The 26,523-nt window shown below is 41.0% G+C and overlaps 1 protein-coding gene across 4 annotated transcripts in view; it reads right to left on the reverse strand.

The window, feature by feature from the left end:
• Positions 1-5,524: 5,524 nt before the first annotated feature.
• Positions 5,525-26,523, reverse strand: part of CENPK (centromere protein K) — a 38,154-nt gene continuing 17,155 nt past the window's right edge. For all 4 annotated transcript variants that reach the window (XM_019532154.1, XM_019532156.1, XM_019532157.1 and 1 more), the window contains 6 exons: positions 21,552-21,598; positions 20,014-20,096; positions 19,778-19,876; positions 19,404-19,536; positions 13,438-13,491; positions 5,525-6,553 (listed from right to left, as the gene is read on the reverse strand). In XM_019532154.1, coding sequence (XP_019387699.1) covers positions 6,395-6,553; positions 13,438-13,491; positions 19,404-19,536; positions 19,778-19,876; positions 20,014-20,096; positions 21,552-21,598 — 575 coding nt within the window. In that variant the 3' untranslated portion in view covers positions 5,525-6,394. The remainder of the gene's footprint in view (positions 6,554-13,437; positions 13,492-19,403; positions 19,537-19,777; positions 19,877-20,013; positions 20,097-21,551; positions 21,599-26,523) is intronic.

Consider the following 26,523-nt stretch of genomic DNA (forward strand, 5'->3'; position numbering starts at 1 on the left):
CTCCAGACTCTACGCCGCTAATCCCACCTGTCCGTATCTAATTGCCACCCCGGCCCACCGTGACCTTGGGGCCCGATCCTTCGGTTTTCCCCGACACAGATGTAGGGCTGGGCTACGAAGGGACCACTGAAAGTCATCTGCAAAATATGGGCATGGTTGTGGGGGCAGCTGGAGGTCACAATTCGAGCCCCTAAGGCAACCACGGCTCTTTTAAAGAGGGAGTACACCCATAGGGTGAGTGGAGAGCGGTACAGTGGACTCGCATCTTACGCAGGGATTAGGTTCTAAAGTCAGCGTGTAAGGCGAAAATCACGTATAGTCAAAATTACCTTGGGCTTGCCCAGTGGTACAGTCCGCTCCCTCCCCCATCCAGTGGTACAGTCCCTCCTTCCTGCCCAGGGCAGCCTGCACCAAACTCCTGCCCGGCCAGGAGGCACAGCTTCCCAGCAGGGCTGCTCCCAATGTAGCTGCTTGGCCTCGAGCACAGTGCTGCGGGGGGGCAGCTGCAGGCTGAATCCAAACAGTCGGCACTCCAGGGCATATGGATATGATGAATTCGCGTAAGTTAAATATGCATATGATGCAACTCCACTGTAACAGACACCAAGAAATAGGCTACCCCAGGTTCTGTAGGCAGCTTTCCCTTTTATACATGTAACAGGAGATGGAGGAAGTTGGGGAACATGGACAGGCCAGTCTGGGCACAAGAGGCACCAGACTTCAGGAAAGGAGATAATCCAAGCCTGTAACAGTGACTTTTTAGAGTTTTCCTCTCCACTGGTCCTACAGGCCTTGAAGTAACAAGACAGACAGCTTCTTTAACTCTGGCTGATAAGATGCCTTTTTTGAGGACCAGATATGACCTACATAAACAGCTCAGAGATGTAGGTTAAGACTTTCACGTCTTGATTTTTCAGGTGAAATGAAAAGAAGAAAGCAATGGAATACCTGTCAGGCAGAAGAGACATCTGCTGTGTCCATCAATTAATGACATTTCAGGAAGGACCAGCTTTAAACCTTGTGGGTTTAAGGTTGGCCATAGCAAACAGCAGGTGGGGTGGTGTCTATTCTCCTCTAGTTTTGTGGAGGGGAGGAAGGAAAGTTTAAGTAAAAATATTTTAATGTGAAGAAAAAAGATAAGCAAATGAAATGTTTCTTTTATACAAAATTCGGGTTTAAAGCTCCATGAAACAAAAGGACTTGGACACTTTCCAGGGCTTGTCTCTCTGCCATGGGCAGTAAGAAGGAACCAGGAAAAGGTCAAGAATATTTTGCTTTTACATTACAGCACAAAGAAGTTATGTATGTAACCTTACAGGACATAACTATTCAAAAGATTATGCACATGTATGAGGCACATGCACACCTGCAGTGGAATTTGCATTGACACATATATATGAATAAGTATATTTGGACTGGTGGGAGGGTTACTTTTGAGTTTTTAGAGGGTAGACCTAAATCTACCCAGAAATAAAAGTCAAGTCACCCCACCCTCCCCACCAAATGCAGTTTAAAGACAAATGATTCTTGGGGGATGAAAAAAGAAGCTGAGTTAAGGAGATTTAGAACCTGAGAACTAGATAGGGATACTGAGAACTCTACTCAGAGAAGGAATACTGGAGCCTACCCGGAGAAACCGACCTAGAGAGACATGAGACAGTAAGGAAACCGGAGCAGTTGCACAGAACCCCACTGTTGGAGGGGGGTGTTGGATTGGTTGAAAGCTATTTTGGCCAGTGGCTGAAGGTGGTTCCTGAGGTACTCTTGCCACTTAATGGGGCTATGGCTAGCTAGGACTTACATAAATGAATATATGGAAAAAAGTGAAGCCAGAATCTTATTAGGAAGTTCTGAAAGAACTGAAAGAGAAGCTACAACTTATCGCAACAGCAGCTGGCCTCATTTCCTCTGTCACCACAAAAGGAATGCATGTCAAGGAAGGTCCATGAGCTGTACCAATAACACTCTTGATTCATAGCTAGAAGCCACCAATTTATGCCTCTGGCAGGCTTTCAAATCAGTAAAGGCTGGTGCACTAAGGGGCCTTTTCCTCTGCAGGTGCTCCAATCATTTCATATCAGAAATGTACTGCAGAACATGAGCATGTACAGATTTTTCCGGGGTGGACCAACTGGAGGGCAGTCAGCTTAATTAGATGGTGCTTTGGAGATAGATGGAGTATTTAGGGAGCAATGGCAGCTGTCAAGCTCCAGGGGCCAAGAAATAGAAGTGGTGGAAGCCTTTGACAGAATCAATTGGGTAGAGATCTATACGACAAGCTGTCCATAGTAGCAAAGTCTGAGTTAGCTTCTTAAATAAAACTGTTTATAAAAAGTTAACAAAATGTAAAACTAAATCCAACCAAAAATACCTATTGATACTACCCAAGAACTATATTAAGAACAAATCTTGTAAACAAAAGCAATACAGAATTGGAAATTAATTGATCATAATTGGTGTGCCAGAAATTAGACTTAATTGGTCTATTCTGTCCATGACACTTCCTTGGGTGCATATTTTGATACCAATACCCAAGAGAGATGGGTGGACCAAAAGAAACCAGCTTTAGCACGGTGGCTTCCAGAACTGTCTTCTAGGATGCTATGGTCCATTAGCTCTTCATCTACCTAATCCTTGGGCATGGACACAGATAATATTGCAGTTTCCACTGGGTTCAGCTAAATCCTGAAAATCACATTGAATGTGAGACTGGCTCTCACCCTCTCCCTTCTTGCTCATTTTCTCCTTTGCCTTTTTTTCCCCTCGTTTTCTCTATCAATCCCTCTTTGCCTTCTGTTATAGTCTGATTTACCCAGCCAAGACCAAATCTTTTGCAATAGTGCTGCAAGTCTATGGCAAGAATGGCAGCTAAAAGTACTAATACAAGTTTGCAAAGTCTCAAATTAACTGCCAGAACTGTGCACTACACCCTTCTCTGCTGGTGAAGCTGGAAGTCGGCGTCAGAAACAAGTTAGATTTTCTACCCTTTTGTGAATCTGACTTGCTTTTAACAGTACCACCAGCCTTTTCCTTAAAACAACTCATTACAGTTAAAGAAAAGGAGAATGAGGAATACAGTTAAAATGAAAATCTTACTTAATCCTTTACATTTTAAAGGCCTTATTCTTTGCATCGTTAGCCAAAATAGTTACTCCCACAGTGATACTTTTCCATGGGATTCAGCAGACTAAAGTCTCTGTACTCAAAATCCTGAAACATATTTATTGTTTCATGGTATGCAATGATAGAATCATGTTTAGACTGTGCCTTTAGACCAGGAGTGGGCAATTATTTGGGCCTGTGAGCCACACAGGGAATTTTGGTAAGTTACTGCAGGCTGGGTCAGCATTCCTGCCCCAGCCCAGCTCAGAACCCTGAGCCAGTAGGCATTCTCAGAATGTCTCCAAGAGGCACAAAAAGAATGAGACCCGCTTCATTTGAAAACCTAAGCAAAGGAAACAAGCACACTGTATCTAATACCTACTGGTTGGAACACTCCTCCAGAAAATAGAAGATTCAGATTCAATTCCTACCTTAGGCTGAAAAAGATGTTGAGTTCGAATCCCCACCTCCAGAGAGTGCAATCACTCCCAAGGAAAAACCTGAGCCTCATTATGGACAAACTCAATACATAGTGGTGTTCAAAAACTTAAAATTATGTTAGGTTGTATAAAGGATGAGACAAAACAATACTGACTACAAAATCAATTGATGACAATGTGATCATCCTGAATATTACACTCAATTTACATCCATAAAAATACTGTAAATTCAAGCAAAGTGGGTTGGAGGCACTGCCACTGAGTTGTCTTATATTTCATAATAAGCGTAAGCAACTACAGAAGCAGTTCATGACAAATAGCTTCACAGTTGCAACTTACATGTACATTTTCCCAAATTAATCTAAGACACCATATGAACTAAAAATAATAGGGTTTATGTTATTTACATGTAAACCCAGGTAACCTTAAATCTGGTTAATAGAAGGCAGATTAGATTTTCTGACACTTGTTGCAGGCTTGCAGGAATGGAGCTTCAGGATTAGCCATATGCTTCTTATGAAACCTTGGGCAAGTCACTTAGGCTAGGGACAGACATTCAAAAAGCCTGAGCCTGAATTCATTCAACCTTTGCAAGTTAGTCTAACCTGGCAAGGTGGAACAGGTTTCCAACCATACGCTCTGGACTGAGGAAATTCAGGCACATGCCTGAAGTGTCTTGGGCTGGAAGCCCAGGGGTGCTAAAGCAGCCCTCCCTTCCCTTGGAGAGCTGAGCTGAGGGGTGTGTGGCCAGGTCCCAGCAGGAGGCTCTGATTAGGGAGGGGTATAAACCCCCAGCCTGCCTGCAGTCCCAGGCTTTTCCCGGCTCGCTGCTCAAGTAGGCTGGCCATCATAGAGGACAGTCCAGTTGTCCTCTGTCCTCTCTTGCTATGAAACCACATACCTTTCTCTTCAAGAGAAAAATAGAGGACATAAAAGGTGTCGGGTGTTGTATCAATACAGGATAGAGTAGCAGAAAACCAGAATGTCCTCTATGATGGCCACACTATGCTCAAGGGGCAGGAGTGTTGCCAGCTCCCAGCTAGCACTAAGGCAAAAGGGGGGGGGTGCAGTGCATATATCTGTTGATGATATGGAGCTTTTCAATCTTCCTCCCTGCTTCTGTATACTGTCTGCAGCAAACTGACAGGCAAGCAAGTTGGGGGTGGCTGGGCTGATAACAGTGTCACCCCTATCTCAATGTTTATCGCCCTATTAAGAAAACAGCGGGACATTACCAGCTACCTGTTGATTCTGCCTGTTGATTTAGTACGGACCCAGCATGTGGTCTGCTAGCTAACACACAGATACCTTCTCCACTTAGCAGGCAGTGGTGAGGGGTGCTAGGGGGGAGCAAACAGCTCCTAAACAGCTTTCCCAAGGAAGGACATTAAGCTACCTGTTGAATAGCTCCAAAAAGCCTGTCTGTCTCTGTCATCTCCCACAGCAGGGACTGTAGCCAGCATGTGGTCTACTAGCCAATGCTGAGGTGTCTGTGAGGGACCAGGGAATGCCCACCTAGCACAGACTGGGGAGGGGAGCAGGGGAGCAGAAACCAGGCAGATGCCAAGCTCCAGCAAGGCAGCAGAGGGGAGGGGCCAGCCCTGCTGTGGAATAGAGAGCCCCGCCCAGCCAGAGAGCTTGCCGGGATGCTGGGGGACTCTGATTTAAACTTAAACCAGTAAGGGGTCTTGGACAGACATTGCATAAACCAGTTTGAGCCAAATCAGTTAAGTCTGATACTACATTTAACCAGGTTTATCTCAAACCAGTTTCAGCCATTTTCAAACTGGTTTATGTGTACTGAACATCTGTTCTCTTACAGGTTTAAACCAGTTTCTGATCATTTAAACTGGTTTATATGTAATGCCTGTCCCTAGCCTTTCTATATGTGTATTCAGACATTACTGTGATGAGGGGTACATGCGAATAAATATTATACAGACTACTGGTGACCACAAAGGAACAGTCTAGAAACTGACAGATTCACTGTGTCCGAGATGTAATTTAGAAGCTGTAAAAAAGTACAGACAATATTCAGTATTACAAGCCTGATTAATCAAATCTGAAAAAAAAATGTAACTCTTATTAAACCAAAGAGGTACACTGCATGAAGGAGTTCGTCTCAGGAGATACATAAGAGTAAAGTTTTATGTTGGTTATCTACAGCTCTTTCAGAATGGAAATTGGGTGGATTCTCCAGAATGTTCATCTTGAACCAAGCAATTGTTCACAAGATATCCCAAGAACTTCTTTGTACAAATATGTTGCTATGTAAACCTCTTCTCTCCAATTTTTCCAATTAAAATTTTTAATCTTCACATCCACATACAGCCTTGAGTTATTTGAAACCTTAGCACTACACAAGTGCCTCATAAATAATACAAGAAAGCAAAGTAGTGGAAGCATTCTGAGTGAGGGTTATTTAAGAAAATAAAGATGCCTCATGCAAAACATTACTTTAAAAAAAATCAAAGGACAATTAGTATCTTTAATCATTTTGTCCACAAACAATGGTCCTTTAACTTGAATATGAATCTTAACTAAGCAGTCTGAAAAAATTTCAGAATACAAGCACTATTTTATTACTGTAGAAGCAATTATTGTGAAGTCACTAAAAATCAGGAGTGATTGCCATTACTTAAAATGAAGAGAATTCTGTCATTTTTCATATTTCACAAGCTTTTAAGAATCTGCACCTACGAAAGTTAGGGTTTGTATTTTTTTTTTAAGTTTTCTGTCCAAGCAGAAAAGGTTACTGATGCCCCCAAATTATAATAAAAATAACAAAGAATTTTTAAGCTTAAGTATTGGATCAACGATTTTTGTTTTTAAAATATTGATGTAGGGTCCATTTACTGATGAAAAGCTTCTAAGCGTATTCTCTTGGGATCATCTGGATGTCTCAGTGCAATACCGTATCTCAGCAGCAGTTCGATATAAGGAGGCCAAAAAGTGTCATTGATTGTTAAATATGGGTCATTTGGTGCACTCATCAATTTGTTTATAAGACTCTGGAAGACCAAGAAAATAAGATTCAGAATATGCAGGGGAAAAAAAAGATTAATTTGCATTTACTTGAACCAATAAAAACATTAATATGGCTATCATAGGAATTGCTTACCCAAGAAATACAAGGTTTTTTGCCAGGAGAAATTTACTAAATAATATACAATTAGTTTTCATTAATATCAAAGTTAAGAATATAAGATAAAAAATTAAGTTGGTTCTTGCCCCTTGCTTAAATTTTCCCCCTTATCAAAAGCTGATTCGGGGTCTTTGTACATTTATACAATGTGCTCAATATGAAGACAATAGGAAGCAATTTCCTATATGTCTTTTAAAATGAAAACATCCTGATGATGCCGGAGTTTAATTTTAGCATACATTTAATATGTAAGCTTCCAACATTGTGAGCAAATTAGGCAAAGACACATTTTTTTAATACTTTTTCTCACACAGACTCATCAACCAGAAGATTCTATTACTTTATGCAATTCCAACAGCTTCTTGCTAACAAAAGCTCTGTTCCTTACCACTTTTCAGATTTCAGCACAGTGAAACTTCCATCCTCTGACCTCTCTAATCACCCTCTCAGTGAAAAGGTTCCGTTTCAGGCTTTCTACTTTCCAACCCACTTCAGTCATCTTTTATTTACTTTTAACTTTACCTCCTAATTGCACAACTAAGAAAAGTAGTGCATTATTATTTATCATATAGGAATAAGTAGGTCAGTGTGGCATTTTACAGATTAACTCATTCAGACAGCCTGCTTTGTCAAGCACTAAGAGTGGACTTGCAGAGCAGAGGTACTATACAGAAAGTAATAAGGTCCTCTCTGCATGCTTAGTCTACAAGATGTCACACTGCCCTGCCTTTTGCATAACTTCCAACTAACATAGCTAACTATCTCCTTCTATATATCATATATTAATACTTTTATGCTTCTGCTCTGTCACTCCTGGCTTGTCAACCACCAAGTTGGTAAATGGATTACTCAACTTCCTTAATTTATTTCTCAAACATGAGCCCTCTCTCCTTTTGTGCATAAGTAACATACAACACTTTCTCCTTGACTTAATTTTTGTACTGTAGTTACTTGATCCCAAGACAAGGTTTTCCCCCTATTTAACACAGAGGAGAAGCTCCTCATCTTGGAATCAAGTGCAAGGTAGTGGGGTGGGCAGACAGCTGCTGCAGCTCCAACTCTAGCCCTAACCCCAGGGTTGGGACTGGAACCACAACTGTTGCTCCTCATACAGCCTCTATACCCCTGCCTCTCTCCCCTGTGATTTTGAGCCTTTGTCCCCTCTTTCCCCTGTCTCCTCCCCATGCTGCTTCTTGCCCTTTACAGCCTCAGACCTTCACCCCCTTCCCTCCATTTCCCCACTTGCAGCCTCTGCTCCTCCCATGCCATGCTCTGTTCTGACGGGCTCCATCCCCACAGCAGCCGGGGGCACAGAGCACAGCCAGAGCTGTCCCTAGGGCGGGACAAATCAGGGTGATCGCCCCTGGCCCTGTGAACAGTGCCGTACAGGCCCTACCACGCGCCTCCACCGCCAAGCGCTGCCAGCTTTGGCTGGCAGTGGAAGGGGGGCTAACGGTGTTCAGCCCCCCCAAATAGAGGGCAGCAGCAGGCATAGCCTTAGGCTGCACGCGGGGTGCTGCAGTGGGGGGGAGAGGCAGGCACACTCAGCTACCCTGCACTCACAGCCAGCACTGCAGCTGAACCAGCCACACACAGGCAGGTAAGTTTCTCTGAATCTTCTTTATCATCCTGGGCTTGGGGGTGGGGGTGGCAGATCGATACCCCTGTAGTGCAGGGAAGAGTGGGGTAGGGGAAGGGCGAATTATTCACTTCTGCCCCCTCCCTGCTGCACTATGGGGATTGTCCCATGACCAGACCCAACTGGGGCCCCATTCCCCATGAGTGGGGCCCTGACTGAACCAGGTTCTGGGACAGTTGGAACCCGGCGGCTCCTCCAGGGGCGTGGGTGGGCGGCTCACACTGCTGCGCACACTGCGGGGAGCCAAGGGGTGGGGGTTCCACCCCCCTCCCAGCTCCCCCACACCGCACCCCTGGCCAAGCCATTGGGTTCCTATTGTCTCACAACCAGCCCAGCCAGGGCCCCAGTCATGAGGAATTGGGCCCCAGCCAGGCCAGGTTGTGGGACAATCAGAGCCCAGCGGCCCCTCCAGAGGCATGGTGCTGGGCAGCCAAGGGGGCAGGGGGGCATGTGGCACCTTGATCTTTGCAAAGGGCAAGTGGGTTGCAGCTGTGAGCTGCTCCATGCCTTGCCACCGCTCCTTTGAAAGCGGTGTGGCACGATGCAATGTGCCTTGCTGCCCGGCCCACCCAGCAGTGGGATGCACAAGGCAGCGCCTGCTGCTTTTGAAGCAGTGGCAGGATGGAGGTGTAGAGGCAAGGAGCCCGGCAGTGCAGCCAAGGCTGGCCCTGCTCCAGCCCCCAGCTCCAGGCCCCACCCCTGGGTGGTGTGCAGCCAGGGCCAGGAGCTGGCCAGGGCTGGGACTGCTGTGGCCAGGGCCAGGAGGCAGCCAGGGCCGGCATGGCGTAGTGCTGGGTAACGCCACTCCCCCCGTGGCCATTTTACCTCCCCCTGCAGACTTTTCCGGGGGGGGGGGGCGGTGCATGTGCATATGCACGTTCGGTGCCCCCAATTTTTTTTTTTTCTTCCTCTGCCTATGCTGCTCGCCAACCTGCCCCCCAGGCCCCGTGCAGGCTGATATACCTCGGGCCCCACACACCCCTAGGGATGGCTCTGAGCACAACTGCAATCCAGCCCTGTAGGAGCAGAGCAAGCTCCACACTGCTGCTATAGGGCCAGGCCACAGGCTTCATTGTAGGCAGAACCTGCTAGCAGAGGTAACCAGTTGCCGGGAGGGGAAGAGGAGGGATCAAGTATAACATTTTCCACATACAGAATCTAATTATCAGGAGGTCATCAAAAATTCAGGGTCGTCTTGGACTTGGGTAAATATAGCATTGGATTCCATTGCCTGTACACCCAACATCTGCCTTGATATATGCTTCCTATTCCATATGTGGCATACGTTTTGTGAAGGTGACAGTAAGCACAGTACTGCCCATGAACACCACTGCACTGACCTAATGTAAACCTAAGTCCCAATTCAGCAATTGCAACTCCAGTCTTTGTCTTCCATAAATCCTAGGTTCTCAAGACTTTTAGCATATACAGAATGCTTCTACTTGCTTTGTCACTGGTTCAAAGAAAATGATCATAATGCCTATCTCCAAACACCGTAACTGGTTCCAGCATTCAGATCAAAGGTGACTGCCTTGTTTCAAAACTCCAGATTTGTTCAGCCTATCTGCCAATATATTACTACATCTAGTCATCTACCCTGTTTTTTTCTCATCTGTCATCATATTAATCTGTATTCTTTCATCAACTGTTTCTGTGTGAGACTTTTGCACAACTCCATTAAATCTTTATAAATCACTGGCTCCACAGACGACATGTAAGTATTAACAGTGGAGGGGGCAGGGTGTGTGTGTACAACTCTGTGCCACTACTGCTACAGCCTAGCTAGAGCCAGAGCCTCACTGCTGCTGGGCCCTGGCTCTGGCTAGGCTGAAGCCCCATGCCCCACCACTGATGCAGAAATCAGGGGGGCCACACATGCCCCTCTCTGTACCTCCCCACATGTCACCTATGCCTGGCTCTCTATTTCTCTTGTTTTTAATGTTAATTTTTCATGTCTACATTTTTCTAAAAGCATCAAGTTGATTATAAACTTATTTTATAAAAAATTTTAATCAGACTGAAATGAGAATCATTACCAAAGTGATTTGAAGAACAAAAGTTATATTCTTTATTAAAAAAATACCTAGAATATAGGAAGCAGCATAAGAAAAATTACTGAAGCCTGTGAAAGAAAACTGCAAGGGAATTTAAAGGCACATGACATAGCAAAGTCCATATTTCTGCTGGAGGAATAATTGAAGATACACATTTAAAATGCAAGGTAAAATAATGTATGTTTTAAATGTGCATTTAACTGCACATTTACATTAAGAATAGCTCTCCCGGTGAACTGCAGTTTATGCCTAACTTGTATTTGTGAGTTAAGCTTATTTTTATGGGACTTTAATTAAACAGCTGTCACTATGGTATGAATGGGAGTGTCTTAGATTTCTACAAATAGTAAATCCTAAATTGGCAATCACAAATACAAAAACTTGTCTTGTTTTGCATTTGTCTCTTTAAGAAACAATTCTCTATATCTAAGACAACAGTTTTGAAATTTAACAGGCTCTAAGACTAGAACTAAGTTGCTCAACAAAAACATAAAACAAAGATAAGTGACACTCAATGCTTAGGCCAAGATAATTAAAATAAAAAATAAGTCTGAATTTCTGGAACTGGTTTGTTCTTCCAAACAGAAACAGATTTCATTTAGGTATTCTGATACTCTTCGAGCTTTTAACATTGTTCAGACAAATATGAAGGGCAACTCTAAGATATTAAATGTTTTGAAATTATGTTTCCATAGAGAGTAGCCACTCATTTAGCTATTTTATTTTTTAATTTCCTTTCAAATCCTACCTAATTTGGCTTTAACAGTCATGCCGAGATACTTGAAGCAGGTAATATGAATTTGAAACTGATGACATAAGTACAGATTCACAGTCTGCACATTCAAATAAACCATAACAATGTCATAGTGACCGCATCTTAACACCAGAATGTGGTTAATCCCTAAGGTTTCCTTCATAGCCTCTCCCACACATCCCAGTAACTTCTTGAAGGGAAAAAGCCATAATCCCAAATACAAAGCTTTGAGTAAGAGAGGATGCTGGCAGCCAAGAGGCCCTTTCATAATTTCAATTTCATAATAATTTATTATAATTTGCAAAGAAACAAGATTGCCTAGTCAACCATCTGGGCATCCTTGACAATCTCTTTGAAATACACTACACCAAGTGGTAGCACAGACTGTACCTGGCACACACAGAGATCCGATCGGGCTTGTGAAGGTCTGATCTGACATGAGAGATCAGTGGCATGAAGCTGCACTGTTCCACCAGACCCCACACAGTGCTCCCCTCCATCGAGGAGCCTGCTGCTCTGCCACAACTGTGCTAGCTCTCACTGTGGAAGGGATGGGGATTATGAGTAAGGGGAAGTGCAGGCAGTTAGCTGCACTGGGGTGCAGACATGCAGCCTACTGTGGAATTGGGGTTGCAAAGGATGGCCTGCACCAGCAAAAGCTTGCCAATCCCTATACTACACAAACAGACCTATCAATTCCCTCAGACCAAATGAAACAAACCTACTATATAAATATATCAAAAATGAATTAATCTGGTGCATGTATATCACAGCTCCTGTATTTAAATAGCACAAACAAAACAAATGCATGAAAACTGGGTATTTAATCAAAACGTTCTTTTAAACATCATATTTACTCGCCTATCACATGCCCCCAAATAAGACACAAGACTCATTTTGGGACAGCAGAACAAAGAATAGATTTTTCCTGAATCTTAAACTGTCACAGCACATGCTTACCAGTGTCATAATAAGGGCTCACCAAGAAGCTCAGCCAAAAACTACTGCCAATTCAGCAGCAGCTGTGACAGGGTTAAACCTAAACCTCAAGAAAAGGGTGTATGTTTGAGGAGTGGACTCCACCCCTCCAGCATATGGTTGGGAAGGGAGCAACATTACCACAGCCCCATGCCGGTGTGCAAACCAGTTTTCTCATTTAGAACACAAAACCCAATTTTGGAGGGCTAAATTTGAGGGGAAAAGTTGCATGAAGTATGTGAGTAAATATGGTATTTTTATCCAATACTAAGGACCCTGGCAGATGTTACACTTAAGAACCAATTAACCAGTTACTTACATTTTAAGTAGTAACCCAGCCACACATTCATCCACTTTATGGCACAATACAACTGTTAATAAGCCACAAAATTATCACACAAAATATGCACACCTATACACATGACTGATGTCTGCTAAAGTGCCCCTGCTGCCATTTTGAAGCGTGGGATGCTAAATACACATGACGCTGGGGCTGCTCTAATTAAAGTCCACCCCCTCGCAGCATGTGTACAGACGCTCTATGTGTAATAATTTTGTGGCTGGTCCCCATCATGCCTTAAATTGAACATGTGGCCAGCATGCTCCTAGGACTGGCCACCTGGAGCACCAGGCTTGGGAGCACACTGGAGTGCTTCAAGGCTCCAGTGCACTCCTGTTGGTGGGAGCACCATTCAGCTGATCACAGAAAGTAACAAGCTGGATGCCCGGTGCACCCAAGGATGGGAACACCAGTCAACTGACTGGCACGCCTAACCACAAGCGCACAGGGCACCTGACACCTGACTTGTTACATGCTGGTGCAGGGGGGGCCTAGGATCATAATTATGGAGCATGCTAATTTGTAGATAATTATGATCCTGGCCTCCCCAGGCACCAGCAACAAGGTGCAATTGGGATCCCCAATCCCACAATTGTGCCTCCCGCCACGCACATGTGGCATGACAGGAGGTGTGATTGTTGAGATTATGAATCAGATTCCATCGCACTTTAAATATTTGTCAGTAGCTTCAATTAAAAAAAAACTGACTTAAAAAATAGTATAAAAAGCAGTTGAGAGTCAATAATTTTCCAGCTCAAACTGCAGGAAAACCTATTCCTGAAAGAATAAAGCAATTTCTGACAAATAATTTTGGGTTCTTACGGGGATAAAAATGCAAACCCAATAAGACAATTTGTAATGAATATTTATTCTTTTATTTTAGTTATTTTAACTATATTTCCACATATCTCTATTTATTTTATTTATATCCCATAAACTAGAGTTGAGCACTGAAAGAAAAAGTATCCCATTTAAAATATCTTACCTCTAAAATTTCATGTAAAGTTATCAGCTTCGTTGTTGGTTCTTTAGCTAGACTCTACAAAAAAGATAAAATGTTTAAATCTAGCCAGAAAATTGAGAAGAAAAACCTATCAATACAAAAAATTCAATGATCAAGGATTAGTCACTTTATTTCAAATTTGTTTATTCATACCACATTACAGAAGTTACACATTTACACTAATTACACAAATTACACTAAGGCATGAGATCATTAGAAAATAAAAAAATCTAAATAGCTTATGATTAAATAATAAATAGTATTAAATATTACATTAATAAATAACTGGTTCATGGTTTATTAAAAATATACATCTTTATTAATGAACCTTAATAAGTAAAAAGTATTAATTCTACAAATGAGACTGATGAGAACACATGATAAATAAACAAGTAATTAAATACAAACCCTTGCCTGGACCTGCCACCACAGCAACTCCTGTTGTGTGGTGTTGCCACCAGGACGCGACTAGCTGTTCTTGGGCCGCTCTTCCCCAGGTGATTGGTGTTGTCCCTTCCCAGCGTTCCCGCCTTCAGCCGAGCAGATGTTCTCTGCCCAACTCCTTGACCCCGTTCCCGCCTGCCATGACTTGATGTTACCAGTGTTTGGGGTCGGTTGTCGTGCGTGCCCATGGCCCAGGGTTCCCCGGCGGTCGCTCTTAGGGCTCCGCCACCCCTCCACCCCAGCCTCACGCCTCGTTACACTGTTGCTAAGCTGTCAGTCGTCTTGCTCTTGGATTATTACTCAAAATGCAGTGCCAGCTTCCCTCCCTGTAACCGGTTTGGTGGTGGGGGAAGAGGCTGTGGGGCAGGTAGGGGACACCAGGAAGATCCTACAAGTTTGTGGCCTCAGTTTAAGAAACAGAGTTAATTTACCATCATACATTTAAAAAATATATATTTTTCTACTAAAACATCATTTGAATTTCATAGATTCATAGATGTTTGGATCAGAAGGGACCTCCGCAGGTCATCAAAAATTTAGGATTAATATTATTACAGTGATCCTTAAGACCATTATTTTGAATTTCAGCCAATTATACAAGTTATGGGCTGGCTAGCATTGTTTTACAGTAGTTTATTTGCAGTAAGGAGAGAAAAATATGATATATAAAAGTTCATATGGGGGCCCAATTCTGTCTCCTTCACCGTGATTGATAGGAACACTTCTGAAATTTAACTCTATCTGAGGACACACTACTTTTATTACAGAATCCTGCTCCACTTTCCTGTGATGAAAGATAAGATCTGCACCACCCAAACCTAGCTCATCTATGTCTTGTACATGGAGACTCTTCTTGGGTCTTAAAAGTCAGAACACGTAGGGATAAAGTGAAAATTATGAATAGTCCAGCGGAACCAAATCTTGCCAAGGAAATTAAAACAAAAAGCAAAATGAATATGAAAAAGAATAAGGAAAAAAGTAGTGGGGTTGCTATGAAGGGAGGATGGGGTGGACAATAAGTACAGATTGTCAAGAAGCCCAAGGCTGAATTGATTCAATCTTCACAGGTTATTCTAAGCTGTGTAGATTGAACTGATAAGCAAGTGAACAGTCATTTATTTACTTTTGATACTGGAAATGCAGCCACATGCCTGCAATAGCCCAGGCCAGAAGCTGGGGGTGCTAAAGCATGCCACCCTGCTTGGCTGGAGCAGACAGTTTGGACCAGCTAGCCTGCCCACCCTGTGAGTGGGGGGGTCTGTGGGGGAGATGCAAAGCATCCTGGGGAACTGTGAGTTAATTTGAATCTGGAGGGGATCTTGGACAGAAGTTCAATAAATGGATTTAACCTAAATCAGTTAAGTATGATACTACATCCATCCAGGTTTATCTTGAACTGGTTTCAGCCATTTTGAAAGAGATTTATGTGCACTGAACTTTTGTTGTGTTATAGACTGGAACCAGTTTCTTATCACTTACACTGGTTTATTTATAACTTCTGTCCCTAGCCTTAAAGATATGGCCCCAAAACTAAATGAATGCTTTGCCTCAGTTTTTGTTTTCAATAAGGTTGATGATGTAGAACAGTGATGCTCAACCTCTGGCCTGCAGGCCACATCCACGCTGTGGAGTCATGTCATCTGGCCTGTGGGGCTCATGGCTCTGGAAATTTGGCACCAGAGGAGCAGTGGCAATTAACACTGCCACTACACTCTACTCCTGCCAAATTTCCAAGCCCTGCAGACCAGATAATGTGCTTGTGTGTGTGCGGCCAAGGCTGCAGGCACAATCTGGCACAGAATCGGATTGGGTACATGAGGCTGGGACCATACGTTGTGCCAGATCAGGCCCCAGCCTCACACATATCAGGCCAGGGCCACAGAACAGATCCAACCTGCACACAACTCTACACCACTTACCCAGCCCACAGGTCTAGAAGTTTGGATACCATTAATGTAGAACATTGTAGGCAAAGAAAGTATTTATAATGGACTATAATGGAATATTAAGTTAATGGAACTGAAGTGGAAACAACATTCCAATTGCTTACTGAGCCCCACTGGGGGACTAGATAATCCCTATTCCAGAATTCTAAAGAAGCTGACACAAAGTCACAGGCCTGGTTGCAAGCAATTTTAATAAATGTGTCAAGCTGGGGCTGGTACCCTATCATAAGACATTAGAAAATGTATAGCAGTATATCTATATTTAAGGAGGACAAGAAGGAGAATGCAGCAACTATACACCTATTAGCTTGATCTCAATATTTCAATAGGCATTAGAATAAAATTGGAAAAGAATAAGGATACAAAAAAGGAAAAATGCAGCATGTCTACTTAATATTTATCTGTGAGAGGATAACAATTTTCTGCAGCAAAGAAATGCAACAAAGCTCTCCTATCTGGATTTCCGTAGAGTATCTGATATGGTGCCTTCTGAGAAATTACTTAAACTGAAGGAGCTAAGGATCAGAAAAAGAGTGGTACGGTAGGAAGTAACAAGTAATTGGAGTTGCACTGAAGCAGGAAGTATTGAACTTGAAGAAGATTACGAGTAGAATTTCTTAAGGATCAGTCCTGGGACCAATCATATTTAATATTCTCATTTAGTGACCTTGCACAAAAAGCAGACATTCTGGGTTAACAGAATCAGGAAGTGCTGCCAATATTGAGGAGGACAGAAATATCAGAAGAACAGAATGACTTAGAACAGAAATGTCAAACTCATCTTGAGTTTCAGGACAAGTCCAGAACACAGAGCTCCTTGTGGGCCAGATCTGGCCTAAAGCACAGGGCAGCAGTGGCTACTGCAGTGTTAGTGGAGTAAGTGGCCACAGGTCAGCCAGCCATATGCTGTGGCAGAGACGCAACAGTGGTGGCAGGCCAGATGGCCTCAGGGTGATCGAGGGCTGGGTCACACAGCCCTTGTTTGTCCCCCCTCCCATGAATGGCTCCCCAGTAGAGAATGGAAGTAATAAAGACAGACTGAAATGTAAAATACAAGTGTAAGGTCATGCCCATCAGAATTAACAACAAGAATTTCTGCTACAAGCTACAGCTCATCAGTTAGAAATGACAGAAGGGGAGAATGACCTGGGTGTACTGGCTGATCAAAAAATGACTATGAACTGTGATATGGCTGTGTAATGCCAAACACACTGCTACAATGTACCTATTAAGGTATTTGCAACAGGGATAGGGAAGTATTACTGCCATTGTACAAGGAACAGGCAAGAGCTCACCTGGAAAACCAAGCATAATGCTGATCACCCATGTGTAAAAGAAAAAAATCAAAATGGAGCAAGTGCAGAGAAGGACTACTAGAATGATGAGGGCAGTGGAAAGCCTTGCTTTCAAAAGAAAAGCTAAATGCACCAAACTTTCTTAGTTAACAAAATGAACACTGATAGGGGATATGGTTTCTACGTATAAATATGTAAAAGGGAAGAGAGGGACAGGGAGAGAAACTATTTAAAGGACAATGTTGGCAAAAGAACAAATGGATATAAACCAGCCAAGAATAACTCTAGGTTAGAAATTATGAGGTTTCTAAGTATCAGAAGAGTGAGATTCTAGAGCAGCCTGACTATAAAAGTTATGGTGGCAAGAAGACCAATTAGTTTTAAGATAGAGTTCAACCAATTTATGAAGAGGCTTCATTGCTAATAATAGCAGAGAACTAGACTTCATGACCCAGGAGCCTCCTTAGCCCTAAGCATGTCTGATAGTCCAATTAGCCCTTTTTCTTTTCTTTTGTTTATTTTGTAGCTTTTCTAAACTAAATCTTTTACACAGTAACAGTCCAGTTTTTGCTTTTGCTATGAACTTTGAGTTTTCTGTGTAAAACTCATTGACAGCCTATTGTCCCTAAGGCTAGGGATAGAAGTTACACATAAACAAATTCAGGTGATCAGAAACTGGCTTGAACCTGTAACAAAACATAAGTTCAATGCATATAAAGCAGTTTCAAAATAGGTGAAACTGGTTTAAGGTACTCCTGGGTCAAACTAGTTTATGGAACTCCTGTCGCAGACCCTTTCCTGGTTTAAGCCTTGCCCCCTCCTTCCTAGCCAGAGCTCCAGCCAGGGTCTGCCTGGCAGGGGCATAGCAGCATGTGCCAGGCTTCCCCCTGCCCCATCCCCCATCACTACTCGCTGCTCAAGTGTTTTCTGATGGACTGATAAGCTTTGTATTCTCACAAACTCCCTGCTGGCCTCCTTCAAAGCCAGAGGCATCTCACACCCTGAAACATTTATATTGAATTAAGTTTCACTGTGCAGCAATTAATGCTGGTGATTGCTTCTATGCATTAATTACTGAGCCTTGTTAGAGTGCAGCTTCCCTTGCCTGCAATCTGTCTGTGTTCAACAGGGTACAGAGAGGTGTGAGAAAAGACCTGGTTTGCAATTAATGGGACCTGTCAGTGCTGTCAGCTTGAGATTCAGGCAAATATGAAGCACTAACTAGCAGGATAATATAGATGCATACAGTCCACACAAGCAGGTCCTCCCTCCCCGACTTTTGCCTCAAAGTGCTAGCTGGGGCCGGGGCCGGGGCCTAGCAACATTCCCCACCCCTTGAGCTGCAAGGAGGGGAAAAGCCTGGCAAAGGCTGTTTCCCCCTCCCTCTCCAGGCCCCAGCTGGGGACTGTGCAGACCCCAGTGAGGGTTTAAACCCCTCCCTAATCATAGTGCCCTGCTGGCACCGGCCACATTCTCCACCCCTTCAACTCAGCACTGTAGACTGGGTGGGAGGGCTCGCTCTAGCATCACCCCAGCTTCTAACATGAGCCACTGCAGCCATGTGCCTGCATTTCCTGAATCAAAAGTGAATGTCTATCCACTTGCAAAGCAGTTCTATCTATGCAGGTTAGACTAACCTACAAAGACTAAATCAATTCAGACTCAGGCTTTTTAAATGTCTATCTCTAGCCTAAAGGTTAAAGATTACTTTTGGCCCAGTCTGCCTGAACAGGCAACTGATGGTTAACATTCTAAACTACACTATAATTACAAGCACTTGCACTTATTATTGTTCCCAAAACATTGTTAGACAATTAAAATTTGCTTTGCCAAAGAAAATATGAATCCACCTGCCTAAGCCAGCAAGAAACCTGGAACAATTTTCAGAGTACCCCTCAGCATTTCTAAATTTGGCACAACTTACAGCACAGTGAGGACAACAAAAGGTCCTTAGAAACAATCTTATTTTACAAAAGACATATGCATAAGTATCCACATGGGAGCAGGTTGGGCTAGTTCAGATCTTGTTCTGTTGAACTTGTACCATACTATACAATACAACCAATATAAGCAAACCAGATAATCAGCTTTGAAAGATACTAATTAAATAATCAGATTAAAAACTAACTAGATGAAGCTCAGTTATTCCAAAATACGACTAACAGAGATTCAACTTTCTACCCCTGAATCTTAACATACGTAAAGTCAAGTTAAATAAAAGTTCAACCACTTGATTTGATCATTAAAAAAAAAATATTCTTACCTTCTTCTTTTGAGCACTTCCATCTTCCTCTGGGAGGGGGAAATGTTCTTCTAGGAACTCTCCCAGAGCACTCAAGAGTTCTTCCTTGTATTCTTTAATTTTCAGCATTTTAATTTTCAATTCTTGAAATGCCCTAGAGTCCAAAGTAAAAGTAAAGTTTGACTGATATGTCACATAATTAAATTACATGGTATCATTGCTATAGTAATAATGGCATTGATAAACTCAATCACACAGTGTGAAGGCTGATTGTAACATATTTACTATAAATGAGTCATTTATTACTGGTTGTATTTTGGATCTTTTATTTTTTTAATCTGACTGTTTATCATACTAATATTGTAATTCTTTTTGCAAAAATATACTATAAATACCGTTTTTCAGAAAACTGCACCACTTGATTTTTCATTTCTTCTTCTATTACTCTAAGAGCTTCTACCAGTTGCTGCTGCTCCTCAAGCCACTGCTGTTCTCTTTAAACATAAAATAGAGAAATGATAGAGGGAACAAGAGATCATTAGAATTTTTAAGAACAACCAAAAATCCTAGGATACTTATTTGATTTGTTTTCAGGATTGTATGGTATTCATAAGCCCAACTCACTACATACCTTTTTAGGTCGTCTTTCAGCTTTTTGTTCCTAGCTTTAAATATAGGCAGCACCATTTCAAGATCATGGTTTACTTTCTGCAACTACATGAAAAAGAAACTGAAGTGTACAGTTTGGAGAAGTTTGATTTGTTTTAGCTATTAGTCTTACATGTTGACATATTTCAGACACCAAAAATATCTTCACTGACAAATAGGTAACAAAAATGACCTAATAGCATGTTAAGAAAACATCAGTTCTGAGAAAAATTAATGGTTGTCTAAAGTAAGGTAATCTTAAAGAAACACTGATTACTAAGTGATAGTGAATAGGGTATACCTACCTTTCAGAGGGGAACAAAAAAAAAAGTAATAAGACACTGCAGCATGGTTCATTTCAGAGTATTTCTCAGTAAATAAATTTTAGTACCACATTCAGGCAACAGCTGAGGGCTGTTCACTCTTCATATGAAGAACATACAGGCACATCACTGAACTCAGGCCTGTATTAATGCACATTCTGCTGAAGACTAATAAGAATGATGTAGTGCTTTTAAAAGTTAGAGGTTCTCCATTATATCCTATGCTTTAGGTGTCTTTGGCATCTCCTCATAAAATTATAAACGTGTAGCTCAATACAAATATAACTATAGAAAGTATTTCCCAGCAGCCGAAGGGTTTTATATACACTCAAAATTCAAGAAATTTTGGAACCCTCAGCAAAAGTAGCCACAAATTGTAATATTAAGCCAAACACGCAGTAGAAAGGATATATACTCAAAGGAAAGTACCATAGCCAATCATCGTCTTAAAAAGCTCTTGTACTGCAATTTGTTTCCCAACTTGATTGATACTGCATGGAAGAAAGTTCTTGGGAGGTAGCCAAACCAAAAAGGTAGGTGAAGCTTTGGTTATTTTTAAACAAAACCCATAATCTAAATGTGTCTTCATTTATTTGCCTAAGTATGACTATTAATTTCAATGTTATGCCCACAAGAATATTCCCAGCTAGACTGCATACCAACATACTGAAATACTACCACTAACACATTCTTGATTTGCCCTCTCTCCCAAGTCTGGAAGAACTCAAATAGAGTATATGCATAAATTGTTTCCATAGAACTCTAGAAGCAAGATCACTGGCTACCCTGTATAACACATACAACTTAAGTTATTTGATAGCTTAAGTATTTATGATGCCTTTCATATAAGTTATCTTTAAAATGTATGTATTATAATAAAAAAAAAAAAAAAATCAGTAATTGCAACACAGTTCATTAAAAAAAACAAATTAATATTGATAGCGTGGAGTAATGTTATAGCTCTGATAGTCCAGGGACGACCTTGTACGCAAATGCTTGCCACAATCTCTCCTACTTACAGAACTGCTCCAGTAAAAGTTATCACCTGCAAAAATTCTTGCCTCTTAAATACTGTTAGTGCACTAAGAAGCACTCAATTTGGAGGGAGGGGGAAGTTTCCCATTAGATCGGAAGAGCGGCCTAAGGAAAACTTACTTATATAAGAATTTACTACCACATAATAAACAAAGAGACTTACCTCTTCTTTTCCTAATTCTACCAAAACATCTGGATTGGTGGAGATTACTGAAAAATACAACAGATTCATTCTCCTTATATTTCAGTATAAACAATTTCTAACAATTTTAAGTATTTATTTGTGCTGCAAAACACAATGTTGGGTAGAGATAACTGAGCTAGTTATAAAAATGTAGTAGGGGTATGTTAACATGGTGCTCTATCTAAATCAAGTTTCTCCTGTTTTCATCACGTAATTTGGCCAAGGCATTATCACACTAGCTTTAGTGCTTCTGGCCTAAACTAATCTTTTTCCTGGCAACAAATACTGCAATGCAGGTATATCCTAAATTTAGCAAAATATGAAAATCTACCTTTCTGGGGAGACATAATATAAGCATCATCACAAGGGAGACAGTAAATGAACCTGGTTGAATTGCAATATGGCTGACTTTATCAAATGTCTAATCTGGACTGAAAAAGCCAGTATTGTTCTAATATTGATTTCCTCCACAGTCCAAGCTACACTCTTATTTTACAATATTATATACTGAATTCCAATGTTATTGAAACTTATTGATGACACAGGATGACAAAAGATAATCCAGCCTACAAGCAAAAATTTTGAAAATGTTTTCAAATCAAATTACATAGGGAGATGGGATGATGCTAGGCACATTTCTAAAGGTTTTCAGCCTTCTTAAGAATGAGAAAAATTGAGGAAATTAAAAGAATTTGGGAAGGCCACCATTGAACAACAATTCAATTAACAGATCTTCAAGTCATTTAAAATATGAATTCCAAAACCATCTGCACACTTCTAGATTATGTTTTGCTATATTTATATTTAACCTTCACTCTACAAGAAGTCAAAAGCTTCAGTTTGCTCAAGAGAAAGACGAGACAAATTAACCTAATTTGAAAAAATAAATATGTTACATCTGAAGAGAGATGACTGTTGTTGTGGAACAACAACACCTTTTTAAAAGGTGCAAATACAAAGAGATTAAGTTTCAACACTTCTAAACTTCCAAGATGTTTGACAAATGTTATAAACCCTATCAAATTGTAAAAATTAACAAAATGTGTCATGATCTTCCCTCCTCTTCATGCATGTTTATAAAATATGTTTTTTTGAAAAACTAAAGCCTATGCAACTTCTTATTTAAAAAGGGAGATGAAAGCTAATTTACCAGCTTCAACTCTTAGTATCACAAAAGCTTTTTGTCAGCTTGGTCCTCATAGCTGCCATCCTAACATAAGCAACTCCTGTGACAAAGCTTTCTCTTTATCAAAAGGGGAAAATGTAGCTCTTTCAAGAAAGCATTACTTGTCTTCCAAAAATAATACTGGCTATTCCACATGGGTTTGATAAAATTGCAAAAGTAAATGTTGTTTATCAGCAGGATGATTATACAACAGAATTTTAAAAAGTGGGTTAAGCCTTCATGAAAAAACTGAAATATGAGTTTCAGTGATGAGCGTGTTGAAATACTAAAATATACAAAACTTCTGCATCAGAATATGTTCAAGTAAAACATAGGACAATTAAAAAAATGGTTCTTGAAATATAAAAGCAAAATCCTAAAAAAACAAAAATAAGCAGAATGCTTCTGAATTAAGCTGGTATTGAAGGGCCATTTGAGGCCTTTTATAACAACTGTAATGTTATCACAACTACCCTATTTACTTGAATACAAGACAACCTCCCCAATAATTAGATTATATATATGGACAATTTATAAATGTGTTATAATTTTCCAGATACAGAATCTAATTGTTGGAGTCTTAAATTTGTTGCCCTACCGCTGCTACAACAGGGAAAAGAAATCGGGGGGGGGAAATCAGGTAGCCCCCTTGCCCTGTACCTACCCCCACCTTCTTCTACTGCCAGACCCTGCCCTCCATGAGCAGGTGGAATTGAGGAGCAAATCTGAAAACTGACCTTGAAACACACATAGCTGTAGTAATTTTCATATAGTACCCATGTATTTAGTTCATCCAGAATTAATTAATTTCACCTTTTTTGAAACTGCTGAATGTTTTAGCACAGGTACTCCACAAACTCAATTTGAAGCAGCACTTTTATACCTACTTATATATAATACAAACTATGCATGATATTGAGCCAAAGCCAAAAGGCTCATGATTTACCGTATAGTTTTTTGGACTGGGACCCAGCAGAGTCAACAGCATTTCAAACCATCATGACCCCACAGCTCAGCACTGTTCAGCGGGTGCGTGTACCTACTATATATAAGTAGGTATAAAAGTGCAGTAACAATGGCACCATAGCGGCATGTGTAGATGCACCCAGTACATGTGTATAATCTAGAGAACTTCCCACAAAGGATCCACCTGCTAATTAGCTCCCCACTTATGACTGGAACTGCATGTTCTTGTTATAAGTCCAGGGATCCTCCAAAAATTTATATGCAGATGAGGCACAAGGCATCTTGGTCTAGCTCCACCTTATGAAGGGCAGGGCCACGCTCATCATATGCAACAGGCTGAGAGAGGAGGCAACAGAGGGATTCTGACTGAACTGATTAGGGCCCTGTTTGGTGATGCTTGCCAGACGCTTAAGTCTGCTGAAGAAAAAGGAATCATTGGAAATGGGGAAAAAAGGCACAGCTTGCTGTGGGAGTGAAGAGGAAGTCAAAAAGTATTCAATGTACTAGCTCACTATGACTTGAAAAAGAGTCAGTTCCAAGGGAGACCATGTGCAATGGACACTATCATATATCTTATTCAGGTAGGTTATATTAACCTATCCTTGTCGTAGATAAAATATACCATTTTTTGGCACCAAGGAAAGGGTGTCAGGGCTGGCTCTGGCCCTCCTGGTTCCAGCCTAGTATTCAATACCTCCAGGACTGGTGCCAGTTTCCCTGTGGAGGAACCACCTGTCCATTTTTTAAGGGCCAAAGGAAAAAGGGTTCCCATCAGTCTGTTTACCCAATATGGGTTCTGTGTTTTATAGTCACGCTCACTGTTGGCTTCATTTAGTCATCTTCATAGTTGGTTTTCATGCTGCTTTTGGCAGCAAATTAATGATAGACAATGTATTTAATGAGTTTCCTTGTAGGAAAATGTAAGATGAGGGGATTTTCCCTCTATGCTGATTGGAGAAAAAAATCTTATCTTGTATTCAATTAAATACAGCACATTTCTGTGATGATGCCACTAACATGTCTCACATTCGAAATCAAATTAATTAATGTTTTGTTCTTCACTTTCAGTAGTTTCATGCACTGGCATATTTAAAGAATAGAAAAAACAATGTTCTACCCTTTATGATGATTTGAAGTCCTTTTTATTTTGCAATATCAATTCCCACTATTTTAGTTTACTCCAAATGCTTGTTTTCTACTATTTCCAACAAGTTTAAACATTTTTAAGTATGTAGAGCTCTTATCACTATAGTATCAGAATGCCTTCTCAATATCCCCAAAAGAATCTGTTTTCCTCAAGAGAGAATTCAATAGTCTGTCTAGTTAAGTTACTCTCCTGAATTATGAATTGTGAGAATCATAACTATAGAGGAAAGGTGAATCTCTCCAGGAACTAAAAATCAGTCCCATGGAGGACTCTTAACATCGAGACAAAGACCTTCAATCAGGCTCAATTTAGAGGGGAGCCAGTGCAGAACAGAGATTACTTGGGCAATGCATCTGTGGCAATCTTTATTACCAAATACACTGGCTACTGTATTTTCTACCAATTGGAACTTTTTTTTCTTGTTGTGTGGTTTAATTCCTAGATAAGAATGGAAAAAACCAAGTCTGGAGGTCACAAGCAGAATGGCAGGCTAACATGTAGCAAGATTACTAAGCAAAATACTACCAGATGTTAGCAATGTAAAGAACCATTACCATGCAAGCTTTTATACAGAAACTTATATTGAAATCATGGGAATCTGGCACAATATTTATACTATGCAGACAAAAAAAAGTATTATATTGAGACTACAGCCATTTTATAAACTTAAAAACATGCTTGCTCTCATTTCCTTATTTTAAAGAGAGAAAAAAATTGATTTTAAGAGAGAACTGCTTGCTAAAAAGTTTTAATTTAGCTGATTAAGCAAATGTGGAGCTATATAAAAAGAGTATCAGAAATCCAGGAAGAACAAATGAGTAAAATTAAGTTTTGCAAAAATAAATCAAACCTGTATTGTGGAGTCAACCCTCTGTGCCAAAACCATGCCCAATAAAATTTGGAGCTGCCCAGTTATAGCCTCTGAAAATGAGGTTCATAATGAAAATACTGACGGACCTCTTATTATAACTGTACTGGTCACTGCTAAAAATATAAAACAGAGTACAAGACACACAAGCTTTTATCCTCAATAGGAAACTGTGGGAAACAGCTTAATCTTCATACCCCAATATTTAGTATCACTCAATCAACACTTTCCATGGATCAGGCAGGTGCTCTCACTTAAACTGAGGGGTAGGTACATGGAGAGTGCCCTACCTGGATGAGCACAGGATGAAAGTAAAGTAGCCTATAATTTTGTGAGGTTGGAGATAAGCCCTACTTCCTTTCCTCTGACAAAGTGGCTGAAAAAGAGAATGCCAAGTAACAAGGCAGACCCTAGACTGCAATATGTTATTTATATTACATACACAATCTCTAAACTATAAAATTGATATTTCTAATAATAAATCTAATAATTTGGGAGCAAATTAGAACATTCTGAGCCAAGCAGCTCAGCAGGCCAGTAAAAATATTTCATGCCCCAAGATTTTTTTGTAAAACAAACAGATTAGAGTGTGAAATGATTACATATTTTTAGTAACATGAACTAACATATGCAGTTATTTAAGCCAAGATAAAAACTGCAAGTGCTTTCAATTTTTATGCTACAAGACACAGACTGATCACCAAGAACAGTCAACAAGAAAATTTCCCCTACAGGATTGTACTGCACAATCTGATTCAATTTGTTGAAGGTTGTCTACACACAACTCTGAAACATTTGAAACCGA

This window comes from Crocodylus porosus, unplaced genomic scaffold, assembly GCF_001723895.1.
Source record: "Crocodylus porosus isolate Cpor-Errol unplaced genomic scaffold, CroPor_comp1, whole genome shotgun sequence".
Taxonomy (NCBI): domain Eukaryota; kingdom Metazoa; phylum Chordata; order Crocodylia; family Crocodylidae; genus Crocodylus; species Crocodylus porosus.